The sequence below is a fragment of the Carettochelys insculpta genome, chromosome 19, assembly GCF_033958435.1.
Source record: "Carettochelys insculpta isolate YL-2023 chromosome 19, ASM3395843v1, whole genome shotgun sequence".
Classification (NCBI taxonomy): Eukaryota; Metazoa; Chordata; order Testudines; family Carettochelyidae; genus Carettochelys; species Carettochelys insculpta.
Genome location: NC_134155.1, coordinates 11,472,018 through 11,487,225, shown reverse-complemented (window position 1 = coordinate 11,487,225; position 15,208 = coordinate 11,472,018). Strand labels below are relative to the sequence as shown.

Below are 15,208 nucleotides of genomic sequence, written 5' to 3'. Positions count from 1 at the left end.
TTCTCCTGTGGATGTTTGTGTTTGACAATAGTGGATGATTCATGTATCTTCATCTGAATTATTTGGCACAGGTCGCTGTCAAGCGACAGAATGCAACATTAGACGTACCACTGCTTTGACAGACCCTGGTAATTTCTTTGTTCTGAATATTTGTAGAGAGGTCATTCAGATACTGTAAATGGTCCAGATTCATGGTGTAACTCCTGCCAGTTAGAACTTGAGAGTAGTGGGTAATCTGCCCATTTCAAAGGACTGAGTTTGCTTTCTTGATATTTGATGTCAGGTTGGGATGTGTGGAGATGCTAAATCCGTCTGAGTTGTAGAAATTGCATAAATAAATTGCAGTTGTGTTTTATTGGCACCGTTAAAGCCAGAGACCTGAAACGTAGTTAAATGAAATTTATTTTGCTAGCTGGACACACAGATTTTGTCTGATATTAAAAAAATACACCCAGGCATGTCAAATTCAAGTTAAATGGCCTGACTATAATGCACAAAGGCAAAAAAAAATGTAATTTATGAGCCTTGCTCTTCTCACAGCGTGGTTTCACATCAGAGTAAGTCTGTAGGTTTCCTTACTAAGGACTTTATGCAGTTTTCCATTGAAGTTGGTGGCCAGCCTGCCACTGACTTCAGTGTTGCTGGGTCACACCCTCACACAGCTGTAAATCTGAATGTTAGCAGGCCCAAGAAATCGATTGTGTCCTGAACTTATTCAGGGAGATCAGTCTGAACCACATGCATGTTGCTATTCCACAGCCTTTGGATGGTCTGGATCATATCAGTGCAAATTCAAAAAGAGGGATGCCTGAGTCAGCAGTTTTTGCCTGACTCTTATACAGAGGACCACCTTATAGGCATGAGACTGGAATTTTTTTTTTCAGACTGGACACGGTCTTTGTCTCTTCTCTCTTTGGGGCTCTTCCCATTGAAACCCATAGGAGTTTTGTCACTGCAGCTTCAAATATTGGAGGATTGGGCCTTTGAAAGACATTCAGCAGCCTTTGGCCTGTTTATAAATGAAAAAAGCAAGAACTGGACAGATTTGCTGTGGATTGAATTTTGCTGCTGTAAACTAAGCTACAGCAGGGTCTTTCTATAGAAGCATATAGGCGTACAGCACTGGGAGATAAGCATACAAAGGAAGCAGTTCACTACAAGGCTACGTCTACACGTGCACCCAACTTCGAAATAGCTTATTTCGATGTTGCGACATCGAAATAGGCTATTTCGATGAATAACGTCTACACGTCCTCCAGGGCTGGCAACGTCGATGTTCAACTTCGACGTTGCTCAGCCCAACATCGAAATAGGCACAACGAGGGAATGTCTACACGGCAAAGTAGCACACATCGAAATAAGGGAGCCAGGCACAGCTGCAGACAGGGTCACGGGGCGGACTCAACAGCAAGCCGCTCCCTTAAAGGGCCCCTCCCAGACACACTTTCATTAAACAGTGAAAGATACACAGAGCCAACAACTAGTTGCAGACCCTGTATATGCAGCACGGACCCCCAGCTGCAGCAGCAGCAGCCAGAAGCCCTGGGCTAAGGGCTGCTGCCCACGGTGACCACAGAGCCCCGCAAGGGCTGGAGAGAGAGTATCTCTCAACCCCCCAGCTGATGGCCGCCATGGAGGACCCCGCTATTTCGATGTTGCGGGACGCGGATCGTCTATACGTCCCTACTTCGATGTTGAACGTCGAAGTAGGGCGCTATTCCCATCCGCTCATGGGGTTAGCGACTTCGACGTCTCGCCGCCTAACGTCGATTTCAACTTCGAAATAGCGCCCAACACGTGTAGACGTGACGGGCGCTATTTCGAAGTTACTGCCGCTACTTCGAAGTAGCGTGCACGTGTAGACGCAGCCCAAATGTACTGTTTGTGAGTGCTCAATGCTAAGGCCATACTTAAAAATTTGTAACGGCACATGGAGATCAGGATCAGCGCTTCCTTTTTCTTAAGATTATTTTTTATTTTCATTATGAAATGTTAAGAACAAATTACTGGGAGGGAAGGGGTTAAAAATAAATACATGTCATGTTTCTTAATGCCAAGCCACCAGATTTGTCCATAGTTTAGAGGTTGTTCCACCTGAGGTTTTGCTTTGGACCTGTCTGTTTCAGGATTTAAGCTAAGAGCTATGAAGCCCGAAAGGTAGTCCCTGTCCCACCCATTTATACATTGTTGCACAACTAGCTAGGCCTGTTGTGAAAGTGTTTGTATCATCCTCTGAATAGCCAGGGGATAAGGTCACTACCCAGAGGCAAGAGGCAGATCTTCATACTGTTGGTCTTGCCTGGTACAGGAAGTTTTGTTAACAATAAAGGCAGTGAGGCCCAGCCTTACTGTTTGGGGTTGGGTGTCAAATTTTGGGAGGGGTAATTGGGTCAGGACATTTGCAGCCCCATTACTTGAGACAGTAGGAAGATGGTCTAGTGGTACATTTAAAAAAACAAATAAGCTGTCCTGTAGCACCTTAAAAACTAACAATTTTATTTATCAGGGAATGAGCTTTCATGGGTAAAACCCACTTCATCAGATTCTTACTTACAAAAGCTCATTCCCTGATAAATAAAATTGTCACTCTTTAAGGTGCTTCAGGACTGCTTGTTTTGTACGTATGTGAGAAGCTACAGACTAACACAGATATCCCTCTGAGTCTAGTGGTATATGTCTTTCCTGCCAGACTGCCCAGTCTCACTCCTGCAGGATAGAGTAGGCTGGTCGGTTTGTTGTTGAATGCATGCAAGCCCCTAAAAACTGAGGGTTAACAAGCCATTCTTTGGTTTCTTGTGCTGAAGGTCTGGTTCTGAACTCAGCGCACTGTATTTTATATCTTAATAATTTGTTCTTGGATAAAAGGAAGGTGTAGGGAGAAAGCAGCCTGAACAAAAACTGGATTGCAGGACTGGAAATCAAGAGACCTCACCTCTGTTCCCAGCTCTGCACTGCCTTTCTGCATGGACTACAGCAAGGCATTTCATTTCTCTAGGTCTTAGTTTCTCCATCAGAAAAAGAGGGGACATTGATACTTACAGCTTTGTAAAGAGACCGAAAGGTGGAAAATACTGTATCTGGGCAAAGTGCTTCACAGTTGGTGCTTTTTGTTTTCTTTTACAGAAGAAAATGAAAAGCATGAAAAGCTCCGCCTAGAGAGAGAACAGGCGCAGAAGAAGGCCAGTGTACAAAGGGTTAACAATGCCATTCACTTGGAGGAGCCAAGGAATGAAATCCCAGCAGTGCCCATCTCTCCTCCTGCACCAGCTCCTCCTCCTCCTCCGCCTCCACCCCTAGCAGCCCCCATATCAGTCATTCCCATCCCCGTGGTCACTAGCCCCCCTCAGCAAGCATCCCAAACTGCACTGTCCCCTCCGCTCATACAACGCCACCAGCCTCTCATAAGCACTCCCAGCATCAGCAAGGAAGTGTCATCCGTTGCACCTCTTATACAGAGACCATCCGGCCCTCCTCTTCCAGACGCCAAGGCTGCTACACCCCCTTCTGGTAGCCCCAAGCAATTACAGCAGTATGCTGCTCCAGTGCTGGCCCTTTCTCAGCATCATGTGGTTCAGCAGTCAGTACAGCCCCAACCTCATCAACCCCTGCAGCAGCACCCGGCACCACCTCAGCAGCTCAACGCTCTTAAGCTGGCTCCGGCTGACGATGCCAAACCAAATGAGCAGAAGAAGAGACCTGGAGGGTGAGTCCCTAGAAACTCTTCCAACATTTTACACATACGTTATGTTGCAGGGGGCGTATGATCTTTGGAGCACTTGTGAGAGAAAGAAAACGGAGAAGTGGGGGAATGGGATTTTTGATGGCTGTGTCAAATCTGAGTCATTGCTACTTTGTGAAGGGGTCTCCAACTGGGTCGACAGTCAAATCACAACTATGCAGATGCCATAAGTGTTGGAACACATTTGTTGGTGGCAAGATGTTAGCTTAGTTTGCTCTACCCAGAACACGGTTTTATGTCCAACCCCACACTACATTATAAAACAGTTCTCTAGAGGAGTGGCTCTTAACCAGGGTTCCATTTATCCCTGGATTATCCAGAGGTCATTTGGGGGAACATCCACTCATCTAGATATTTGCCTAGTTTTACAATTAGCCATGTAGAAAGCCCAAACAAAGTCAGTACATACTGGTATTTCGTACAGACAATGACATGCTTCTACAGCTCTATACTAGACACTGAAATGTAGGTATAGTGTTTATATTTCAGTTGTGTTATTTCGTAATTATACAGTAAAAATGAGAAAGTGACAATTTTTTCAGTAATAGTGTGCTGTTACACTTTGTATTTTTAGGGCTGATTTTTTAAGAAAGTCATTTTTAAGTGAGGTGAAACCTGGATGGTACACGAGACAAGTCTGACTGCTGCAAGGCCTTCTGGAAAGGATGGCCTGGTCTAGACTACCTCTCTGGTCCCAGGAGGTTTGTGATGGTGCTCAGGGAAGGGAAAAAAAAAAAAAAAGCTCTGTCCCTGATGGCTTGGGAAACCATGCATGGACGCTGTTAGCTACAGCTCTGTTAAAATCTCATTGTGATTAGTAGAGTGTCCCACTGCAGAATGCATCTTAATTATTTTTTGAGCAACAATAATTTAAAATATTAAATTAAATGGAAGGTGAGCACACGAGCGTCATGTTTCAAAGAGAAGGACTGCTCTGGCTGTGGTGTGCAGAAAGTAACAGAGTAAACATGCCCATGTTCGGCTGTGGTGGACAAGTTCTTTGTAGTTGGTGTCTCAGTTCAAGAATTAAAGGGGAACCTTGTGGAGACAGAATTATACGTGAGCTGCAACTAAAGTCCTCTCTCTAGGCAGATAACAGGTATAGCAGAGGTGAAGGCTCTGCAGTCTGCTCCTGTGCTGTTCTTCCAATTTGACTCAACCCTGGCCTGGAGTGACTACCTTTGCGGGTGTGACGACATTACGTTTCTATTGTTCATTCAGCCTTCTGTGTCTCTGCTCAAATTGCGATAAAGGATGCTAGACGTGAGGCTGTTCTTTTTGGTGTGCAAGGCAAGAGCTCAGTTTGGTCTCAGGCAACAAAAACTGGCATTGTTTTTCGCTTGTTACCAAACTGCGCTGGATTTGCCCTGCTAGTCAAGAGGTTCAGAGCTCCGCAGTCCATCGTGTGTGGTCTGTGCTCTCCAGTTCCCTCTGCATTAGTTCTCAGCATTGCTCTAATGCGACGGTAAAACAAGAATGGAGGGCTGTGAATTCTGCTTATTTGTGGAGAGCAAGTGCCTGGCATTGCTGCACAGCATCTGCCACCCCTTGGCTGACTGAGTGATATTGACCCGCTGCCAAGGGGAAATGTCATCTTGTTCACCTCTGCCAAAGGAGAATGACCGCAGTATCGTGCCTTGACATCAGGGGAAAGAGCTGGAAAGTGCAGAGAAGATTAAAGGATCTTATGTCTTTTGGGGATGCAAAGATTCTGTCCTTCACCTTGCTTTCCTGGGAAGAGGGAATGGAAAAGAGTCTAAACCAGGAAGCTATGAAGAGGATAGTGATTTGTCTCCTCAAAATAGACTCATAATTCTAACTGGAAAGGTTACAGTCTTTAGCACTTGATTTTCAAAAAGAGAGTTGCTACCAGGACCAATGTTCCCTGTAAGCTGTGCGCTTGGGCAGCCGCCCAGCAGTGATTCAGGTGCTGCCCAGCTGGTTAGCATTACACCTGCAGTCACCCACAGTGGGCAGCATGTTTATTGGTGGTGCACATCTGCACGTGCCTCAGGGCACATAGCAAAAATTATTCTGCTCATGAACATTAAAAATTAGAGGGAACACTGACCAGGATTGCTTGGGAAAAAGAGATCGCTCATACACATTGCTAGATAGCTGCATAACTGGCCATTTGTGTTCATGCAAGTCCAGTATCTGTGCAGTGCCGGTGATTACAATTGCAGTTCCTTAATAAGCAAGCAATTGTGTCCCCGCGTTTTGGGAACAGGCCCTAAATGCTTCTTTCTGTATTGTAGAACCAGCTCTTTTTTACGGGATGGGAAAAGTGCTGCTGCTGCTGGACTACCAAAGCTGAGTCAGTCTGTAGGACTGGTTACAGGCAGCCAATTCCAGACTTGCACCCATTATTCCTGGCAGGTTCTAATGACGCGGAGTGCACTTGACAATTTGGCTCCAATTACGATTTGCTTGTTTCCAGGACAACTGGACTGTTAAATTTTGCACTCCATACAAGGCTTACCTGGATGTAGGAGCATGTACCATATGTTGAGCAACCCACCTTGTAAATGCTACCTTGTTTAATGCATGTGGATGAAACACCTTGTGCTGTTGTCTCTCTGGAGCTGCTTGTCCAGACACATGTATGCAGAGAGATGTTTTAATCAGCTCATAACTATTTTCATGGGGAAAGGCCGAGGGCTATTTAGTTTTACCTGAATAATTTAGCCCTTGCAATGACCTCTCTTTCAGGGTATTTTAATCAATGGTACATAATTGTGATGACTATATGGAAGATACACTCTCTCTGTCTAATAATATATCATAGATTCTGAACACCTGAGCTAAGTTGTAGCAAGGTGGCGGTGACATATGTACATTGATTCTGAAAGAAGTTTTTCTGTTTTTATAAAATCTGGAGCATTGGTGCTTTACTGTGTTAATAGAACAGTGACTGGAGAATTCTGGTGTCCTTGATTACATTATTTCATATTTATATTTGATTCCGTTATTTCAGTTACAGTAGAAAATGAAAAGCTTTAACGCATGCCTGCCAAGAAGCATACGTTTTAGTGTATAAGTGCAGAACTCCCACTCCAACTGGTGGGTGGGCCTGGGTTAGAAATGGGTCTGAAGTCTGGCTCCAAATACTCCATCAGAGCTTGGATAATACAGTAATTATTGCTGTGAACATATGTTAAATTCACACTAATGTAAATACCTTTGCATCTTGTCCCCACTCTAATATATATACCTAGTATGCTAACTGGAACCATGTGTACCTGGTATACTGTGTATATGAATGAGATGCGTGTGTTTATAATATATTATTTATATATAGTATATATCATATATAGTAGGTCTATACTATACTTATAAATGGTATGTTATAAAAACTTATTTCTGAACAGTTTTCTAACATGCTCTAAAAACGTCTCTCTATATCTCAGATAAAGTTTGAAGACTCAGGTTAAATGGACATAGTTCTAAACCTGACACTGAGTTTATCTTTGCTCTGTTTGGGTTGCAGGGTTGGGACCAGGGAAGTACATAATAAATTGGAGAAGAACAGGTACGTAGAAAGCCAGATTTTTTATTGTAACACCCTTTCTTATGCTTGTAGTCTATAACCACTCATTTTTATAGAAAGACCTGAACAAAATGTATAGTTCCTTTAATTGATCTTATATTACCCAACTTCTTTTTAGCTGACTCGTGTCTTTGCTGCTTTCTAATATATTTTGCTTACTACCCAATTGCATTACAATAACCCTGCAAAGCCCTGATCCAGCAAAGTACATCAGCCCATGCATATTAATATTGTTGCTTATTGTATTAAAGTAGTACGTAGAGGCCTCACCTGCAATCAGGGCCCCACTATATTGCAAATAAATAGTAAGAAACAGTACCTGTCATAAAGATCTACAATCTATAAATAAAGAAATGGTGAAAGGGAAAACAGGTACAAAGAGTTTAGAGGATTTACCTAAGGTCGCACAACACTTCATTGGCAAAATTGGGAATAGCATCTAGGTCTTATAGGCTACGTCTACACGTGCACGCTACATCGAAATAGCAGACCCTGTGCATGCAGCATGGATCCCCAGCTGCAGCAGCAGCAGCCAGAAGCCCTGGGCTAGGGGCTGCTGTACACGGTGACCATAGAGCCCTGCAGGGGCTGGAAAGAGAGCATCTCTCAACCCCTCAGCTGATGGCCACCATGGTGGACCCCGCTATTTCAATGTTGCAGGACGTGGATAATCTACACGTGGCCTAGTTCGACGTTCAACTTCGAAGTAGGGCGCTATTCCCATCCCCTCATGGGGTTAGCGACTTCGATGTCTCGCCGCCTAACGTCGATTTCAACTTCGAAATAGTGCCCAACACGTGTAGCCGTGACGGGCGCTATTTCGAAGTTGACGCCGCTACTTCGAAGTAGCGTGCACATGTAGACGCGGCCATACACTCTAGTCACCTATCCACTGGACCACACTAGCCCAGTTTTAAGAGTGCAGGCAATCACACTGACTGTGACTCATGTTTAAACACTTTGCTGGATTCAGCCCCAAATATATTTCTGATCATCAGTCACATGACCTTTGGGTTTATGCTCCCTTATACTGACACACAATTTGCGCTGTTTTTTTCAGACGTGCACATTTGAAAGAATGCTTTGAGACGTTAAAACGCAACATCCCCAATGTAGATGATAAGAAGACCTCAAACCTCAGCGTTCTAAGGAGTGCCTTGCGATACATCCAGGTATGTCCTTCTTGCAACCGATTGTTACTCCTGGCTGCTGATTTAGAGTGGGTTTTTTTGATGCTGCAAAAATCTACAATTATTGGCTTTTATTTTTAAAGTTTCATTATTTTTGTCTTTGGTTGAGTTATTTTGCTTACAAAGGTAAAAGGAACAAGAAAATCCTCATTAATTTATAGCTGTCATTTGTAACATGCAAAATCTTCAGCATCTTTCGACCTGCTGGGACTACCCCCTGTAATCCAAACTCCTGTTGTCAGAAATGCCTAAGTAACCAAAAGTCATTCATGCCCATGAGAGCAATTCACTTGGGGTCAAATTTCACTCTGCTGCAGGGGGCCAATCCAAGGATCATGCAACACTTCAACATGAATTTAGGGGGCTTAAAATGGAGCATAGAGAAGTCTGGTGTTGGTCCTCTGCACAGATGTGAATTGCCCCCCTCATGCATATTTGGGTATCCAAAACGCAAATACTTTTTGTGACTGTTTTGAATGCCTCTAAAATGTTTGGAGGAACACAAGGATGCGCTGCATATCTGACATGCTCTGTGGCATTAAACTTGAGCTACAGGCCTGGAAGCTGTGAATGGCTGTGATGCAGGAGAACATCAGTGAGAGAATTAAGGATTAAATTCAGCCCTGGTGTATAGAGGCCCAACTCTTGGTGAAATCAGTGAGCAAGTGTTCATGGCTGTCTAGAGCTGTGTTTAACCTAAGTGTGGCACTGTTAGCAGCTGAGGGCTGGAAGCCATCGTTTGTATGCATTGCTCTGTACAAGTTGAACCCTAATCCGGCATCCTTGGGACCTCACCAGTGCTGGACGAGAGAATTTGCCGGATTATGGGAGGTCGGTATTGTCTAGCAACATTACCAACACTTCCTCCGCTTACTGGGTTCTTAGAAGACATTTAGGGGTAAATTAGAGCTGAATAACAGCACAGAACACCCGAGAGCCGGGAAGGGTGGCTGTAAACAAACTTTATGGGACTGTGAGAAATTTGGTTACACCCATGATAAATAGTCATCCAGCTAACAATAATCATACCAGATTGTGGCTGTTGACAGATCAGAGAGTGCCAGATTAGAGAGGTTCAACCTTTAAGTACCAAACACCTTTTAGTTATTTAACAATTTTCAGAGTATTCAACAGTGGCACAGTATTTAACTTGCCAACATTGCACCTTGTAATTTTAAAGTTAACTGTAAGCATGAGTTACAACTATCTTTGTTATTTAAGATGAGTGTCTGCTAAATATCTGTGCATGTAGGTATTCTTTCTGTAGACTTTCCGAGGTGCTGAGCATCCATCTCTCCCCATGACTTCACCTGGCACTCCAGGTGCCCAGCAATTGCTCTCCAGTTTCAAGGATGACACTATTACTCATCCCTTGGCTTTCTTAATAGCCTTGATTAATTCTATTTGTGTCCAGAGGGATGCCTTTGGTGTGGGTGGGTGGGACCCAATCAGATGCCAGTGGTACCCAGTGTGTAACCAAAAGGAGTGGAGCTGTTTTCCTGAGAAAGGTCATTGCAGCTAATGGGCACTGGGAAAGTCGTGAACCTTTCCTTTGATTTCCAAAGCAGGCTGCTGTCACAGAGGGCTGAGCTTCCATTAGCACTAGCAGAGACAGAGTGAGCTGATCGCCTACTCTCACATCTGGGAGTCGAGTCCAAAGTCACGATGCCGCAAACAGAGACGTCTCTGGCGTTGTTAGCTGACGTGCTATGAATATTGATACAAGTGCAGATCTGTCCCTGGGCAGACACTGTTCTTGAGCAGAATTTTTATTCTGTGCCTCTGGAATGCAAGTTAGAATTCACTTGAGGATGTCATTGGGAATGACTGGTTCTCCCTGTCTCTGTTGCCTAGCTCCATCGTAAGATACCTCAGGAGTTAGGAGTAGCGCAGGCAGCAGCACCACACTGTAATCAAATGTGCAATCAGATCTTTATATTGCTAAGAATTAAGCTCTTGAACTAATTATAGCAGTGGATTTTCCTGACGATGGAGCTGTTTGTAAGAGGAGGATAAATGTTTCCATTCAGACAGTTTATGAAATATGTGGTCATGTCCTTAAGTACTTAGGAAGCATAATCTGCAGTTAGGACAGTCCAAAACATGGTCATTGACTCAAAAGAGCAGCCCACCTCCCTTGAGCTTTCCCCATGTGGCATCTGCATCAGTTTTCTCTCTGAATTGTGTTCCCGTTGGTCATCCATTCATCACTTAGGAAGCCAGTCATCATTTGTGCAGACCTGAGTGGGAAATGAAATGTGATGCTGGGTTCGCCTTTGACAGATGTCTTGGGAGCTGTGTACTGTTTTGGGTGGGGGGAGGGGGTTCGGGAAGAACACACGACTGTGCACTCATCTGTACACATACCCATTGGAACTGAAAGACATGTCAATGTAGACTGTAGTTGCAGCCTACCTAGCCACTCTGTCAAGTGACAACTGCAAAAATCCAGGCCATGCTGTTGTTTTGCTGTCAGGTTATTACCAAAAGGCTCTGAACTAAAGTAAATCTTTGTATAATTATTCGCATTCATCCTTCCATTAAGTGCACAATGACCACATTGTGGTGTCGAGCTTTCAGCTGCCTTCTGTTCATTTCTTCCTATTGTAAAAGCCACTTTTTGTCTGGGAAGTTATCAGCAAAGAAAACAGAGAATGTGAACGGGTAAGACAACAATACAGCACCTTCTTCTGCTGCTCCAAAAGCAATCACATCCGCTGTCCTCTAGTGAAGTCCTGACGTTCTTATTGTCTGGGATCTTGGGATGAATGGGGTGGGGGTGGCAGTATTTGGGCTGAGTAGGGCTTTATGCTGGTAGGAGTAGGCCAGACTGTGCGGACTTTGCTGCCTGGGAAATGAAAATATACCTGGCAAGCTGACCGAGATGGTTGTTGAGGTATAAAATAGGGTGCCAGCCATATTTGAGACCTCTGTTTGTCTTGTTTCTGAAATATATCCAGTGTTTCAACCAGCTTGAAGTACCTTTGATAGCCTCGTGGCATATTGCAACATCCTTCGCGAACCCTTCTGTAGGAGATAGCTTGGGCTGCTGTCTACATAAATCCAAGCTCAGTGGGTAAGCTGAGGCAAGTTTCTGCCCCCTTAAATCTCATTGTTCACAGTAAGAGAAAGCACTATGGAAATGAAAGTGGAGTGATACCCTCTCAAAAGTATAATGCACTGGTGATTACATGAAGATCTTCACAAACCCATCTGCACAGCAGGCTTTGTCTAGCCCAGAGGAGGAGGGGATCTTTACTTTTCCCATTAAACCATTAACTTCTGTGCGTGGATTGTTCAGATGCTCTCTCACCTACACTTTTTTCACGTGGCCCTTCAGTTAGCTGTTTATGTTTCACTGTGGAAGGTTGAGAAGGTTATGGTGTGTGTGGATGTCTACCTCCTGTCTACTGTGGAGCTTTGTATGGTGGGGAGTGTAGTGGTGGTAACACAGGCTGGGGAATAGGGCAGAGGCAGGGTGTGGCTGGGTGCACTGAAGGTGGATCCGCAAATAGCAGGCACAGAAAGGTTATAGGTGCTCTTTGTACATTGCTGTAGCACTGTGACAGGGAGGTGCAGGAGGCGAACTCCTACAGGCTTCATGCACTTTGTTTGTGCAAAGGGATAGGATTGGAGCCTGGCTGAGGTCAAGCATGATCACCATTGCAATTCTGTTAATGCAGCTGTGTTGCCAACTGCGCTGGTTAGATGTTCTTTTTGTCTGACCAGTAATTTCTATCACACTGCATTTTTGTGGTTAGAAGTGGAAGATGGGCAATTCTCTACTTTTCTTTTGAAAAACACTTCAACAGCCAGACTCATGTCACTGAGGCTATGTCTACATAGTGATTGCTATTTTGGGATACAAATCTATCCCGAAACAGCGTTGCCACGTCTTTTCCCCACGCTCAAAATAGTGCTGGCTTTTTGAGTTTTTCCAATTCTGAGGTTTTCCAGTTCTGAGGTTTTCCAGTTCCAGTACCCTTCATCATACGAGGGGTAACAGGAGTTTCAGAATAGCCGCTTATTCCAAACTTCAGTGCCGTTTGGACAGCACCACATTCGGAATAAGAGTTTGCAAAATAATTTATGCAATTTGAGTAGCAGAAATTGTGTAAATTATTTTGAAGCCAACTCGCCATGTAGACATAGCATAAGCATTACTATTTTACTGTTCTGATTATAAGAAATGTTTTACAGTGGATGGGTTGAGCGGAGCTAGTTGGAAGCTGACTATCTTTATAGAGAAAATTTAATGTCACATTTGGACACCAAGGGAAATGTGTTATTTCCCTTCCAAAAATACTTCTGTCTTTGCTAGCTCTTGCCTCTTTCCCCTGCTTTCGACCCTCAAAGACAAGACCAAGAGAGTAGAAAATTACCCCACCAATCTTAAGTCTGAAACAGGGTGGTAGTTAGCACTGAACTTCTGTAGGATTACCTCTTAGCCCTACCCAGGGTGATGAGGAACTGAAGCTAATTAATTGGTGTTTGCACTAAGCAGACAAGAGCGTGGACCTGATTTTAAATATAGGGGATAGAATTCAAAGTAGTCATTAAGTGTGAGTCTATTGGCAAGTAGTGGAGTTACACATTCTGATGCCATTCAGGAATTTGCCTCAGAGGCATGAGAGATTCCCCCACACTTTGATCACTACTTCTGAACACCAACACGATGACCTATTCCTCCTAGTACAGGCAGCACCCAGTAGTTTATAAACAGCTGCATCTGAGTCTTATGCTGTGCTTAGAGGGTGAGACAGGTATATTATCACTAATGTGTCTTGCATGACTCTCGCCACACAATGACCTCATGCTCTGATCCTGGCAGATCTCACAAGCCAAACCAGGTCAGTCCGGATTAGGATTTGGACAGGCAACCCCAGGAGCAAGATTGGGCAGGTGACACTTTTCTCACACTGAGTCAGTAGTGACCCCAACTCGAGCATGATTTCAGGGTGCACCCTCCTGCTGGGCTGGCCTTCTGTAGAATGAGACAGGAAACTGTGGCTCCACCTGCTTGTAGTCATTGCAGATCCCAAGGCCTTTTTCATGAAAAGCACAAAGAAGTGCAGTCAGGGCGCCTTCCTCTCCCACAATCCCCAGGACTGTCCTATTGTACAGTTCATCCTGGTCACCTGAATTTCAGCTCTGTGATTCCAGCAGCATGCAACTGGTGCCTACCAGGGTGGTGCAGCTGCAGGGCATCCTTCAGTCTGCATAGACTATGGATCGCGCCCTTTATAGTTTCAATTGAGGGCTTCATTTACAGCATCTACTGTGACTATGAAGACCCACACGAGAGTGACAGTCCTTGCTGCATCTCTTGCAGATGTGGGAGGTAGATACACAACTTCTTCCCTTTTGGCAGGATACAGTCCTGATTTCCTCCCCTAAATCACTGTGGAGTGTTTCTGTGCCTGTTACCTAACTCGGGTGGGCCACACTGTTTAATTCTCTCTGTAAGTCTTTTTGGGGTCCTTCAAGCTTATGCTGTGACACCTGCAGCTACAGCAGGCCCCTTCTCCATGGGACACCCCTTATTTCTCTCCCTGTGCTGCTTCTTGCTGAGTATGTGCCTCTGCACCGTCCTGGTGAACCAGGAGGTGCCCCTTCTAAGTGGCCACATTACATCCTCCTGCTTGACAGGAGACCTCTTATGCACACTCCCAGTCTTACATCCACCTCCCTGTGTCCCTTCCTTCCCTCCCGGGGCTACGGCAGACCAGCTGGATTAGACAAAAAAGAGATCTCCCGCTGAATTTGGGGGTTGGTGGATGGTTCATTTGAATGAGGGAGAAGTGCCCGGCGCAGAGTTGCTCTCCAAGCCCAGTGCCTGAGTCAGCCGCTGGGCACATGAGCAGACAGGCCAGAGGGGGGAAGCGCCCTAGGGACAGAATTTCTCAGACGTCTCTCCGAGGCCCGCCCCTGCAGCGTGACCGCGATGGGCAGAGCTCGCGCCGCGCATACCCCAGGGCACAGCCCGTCGGGCCGCGGCGCCGAAGGTCGCGCTGACCGCGCAGTGCCGGCGTCTTGCTGCCCCTCCCGCCGCGCTCTCTCGCCAGCCTCCACGTGTGCAGCGAGCACATGGCGGGCGCCCGCTCGCCCGCCCGCCGCTGACGTCACCGGGGCCCCCGCCCTGGCCGGGAGCAGAGCTGGGGCGGGCGCAGCTGCGCCGCGGCCGCTTGTGTAACTGCCTGGCTGACGTGCGCGGCGCCGGGGACGTTCCTGCTGCAGAGAACCGCGCTCGCTGCGGCGCTGCAGGCCGGGGGTGCGCAGGTCCGTGCAGAGCCTCGCGTTTACGCACAACGCAGGGGCTGGTCGCAGATCCCGCAAACCCCAGCGGGTTACAAATCCAGGGGCGGTTTCGCTTTGCACGGGGGGAGAGGGGACTGGTCCCATTCACCTTGTCGGTTTCCTTTGCTCCTACCACCGGCCGGCTCTGGGCTTTCAAAGGTTCCCACGGGGCTGGTCCCTCACCAATGAAATGTCAGTTGTGTTTAAACCCCCCCGCCCAACCGGGATGTAGGGCCACGGACGGTGTCCCACGAGCTCCCTTTGCTGGAGCTTGTCAGCCTTTTTACTGGAGACTGAGGAAATAATCTGCCCTGCAAGCTACCTTCTTGGTTTTTTGCCAGATATTCATGCATCATCCTTTAAAGTTTAACTCTTCCACTCCCCCTAAAAAATACAACATGGGATGGGAGGGGCATTCACATCTGCTGAGAG

At 45.9% G+C, this 15,208-nt stretch overlaps 1 protein-coding gene across 2 annotated transcripts in view; it reads left to right on the top strand.

The window, feature by feature from the left end:
* The window catches only part of MNT (MAX network transcriptional repressor), an 88,223-nt gene that overhangs the window by 24,576 nt on the left and 48,439 nt on the right, over window positions 1-15,208 (top strand). Inside the window, exons 2-4 of one of the 2 annotated variants that reach the window (XM_075013900.1) lie at window positions 3,124-3,703; window positions 7,230-7,271; window positions 8,350-8,461. In XM_075013900.1, the coding sequence (XP_074870001.1) occupies window positions 3,124-3,703; window positions 7,230-7,271; window positions 8,350-8,461 (734 nt within the window). The remainder of the gene's footprint in view (window positions 1-3,123; window positions 3,704-7,229; window positions 7,272-8,349; window positions 8,462-15,208) is intronic. The other variant, XM_075013901.1, reaches the window with a different exon arrangement.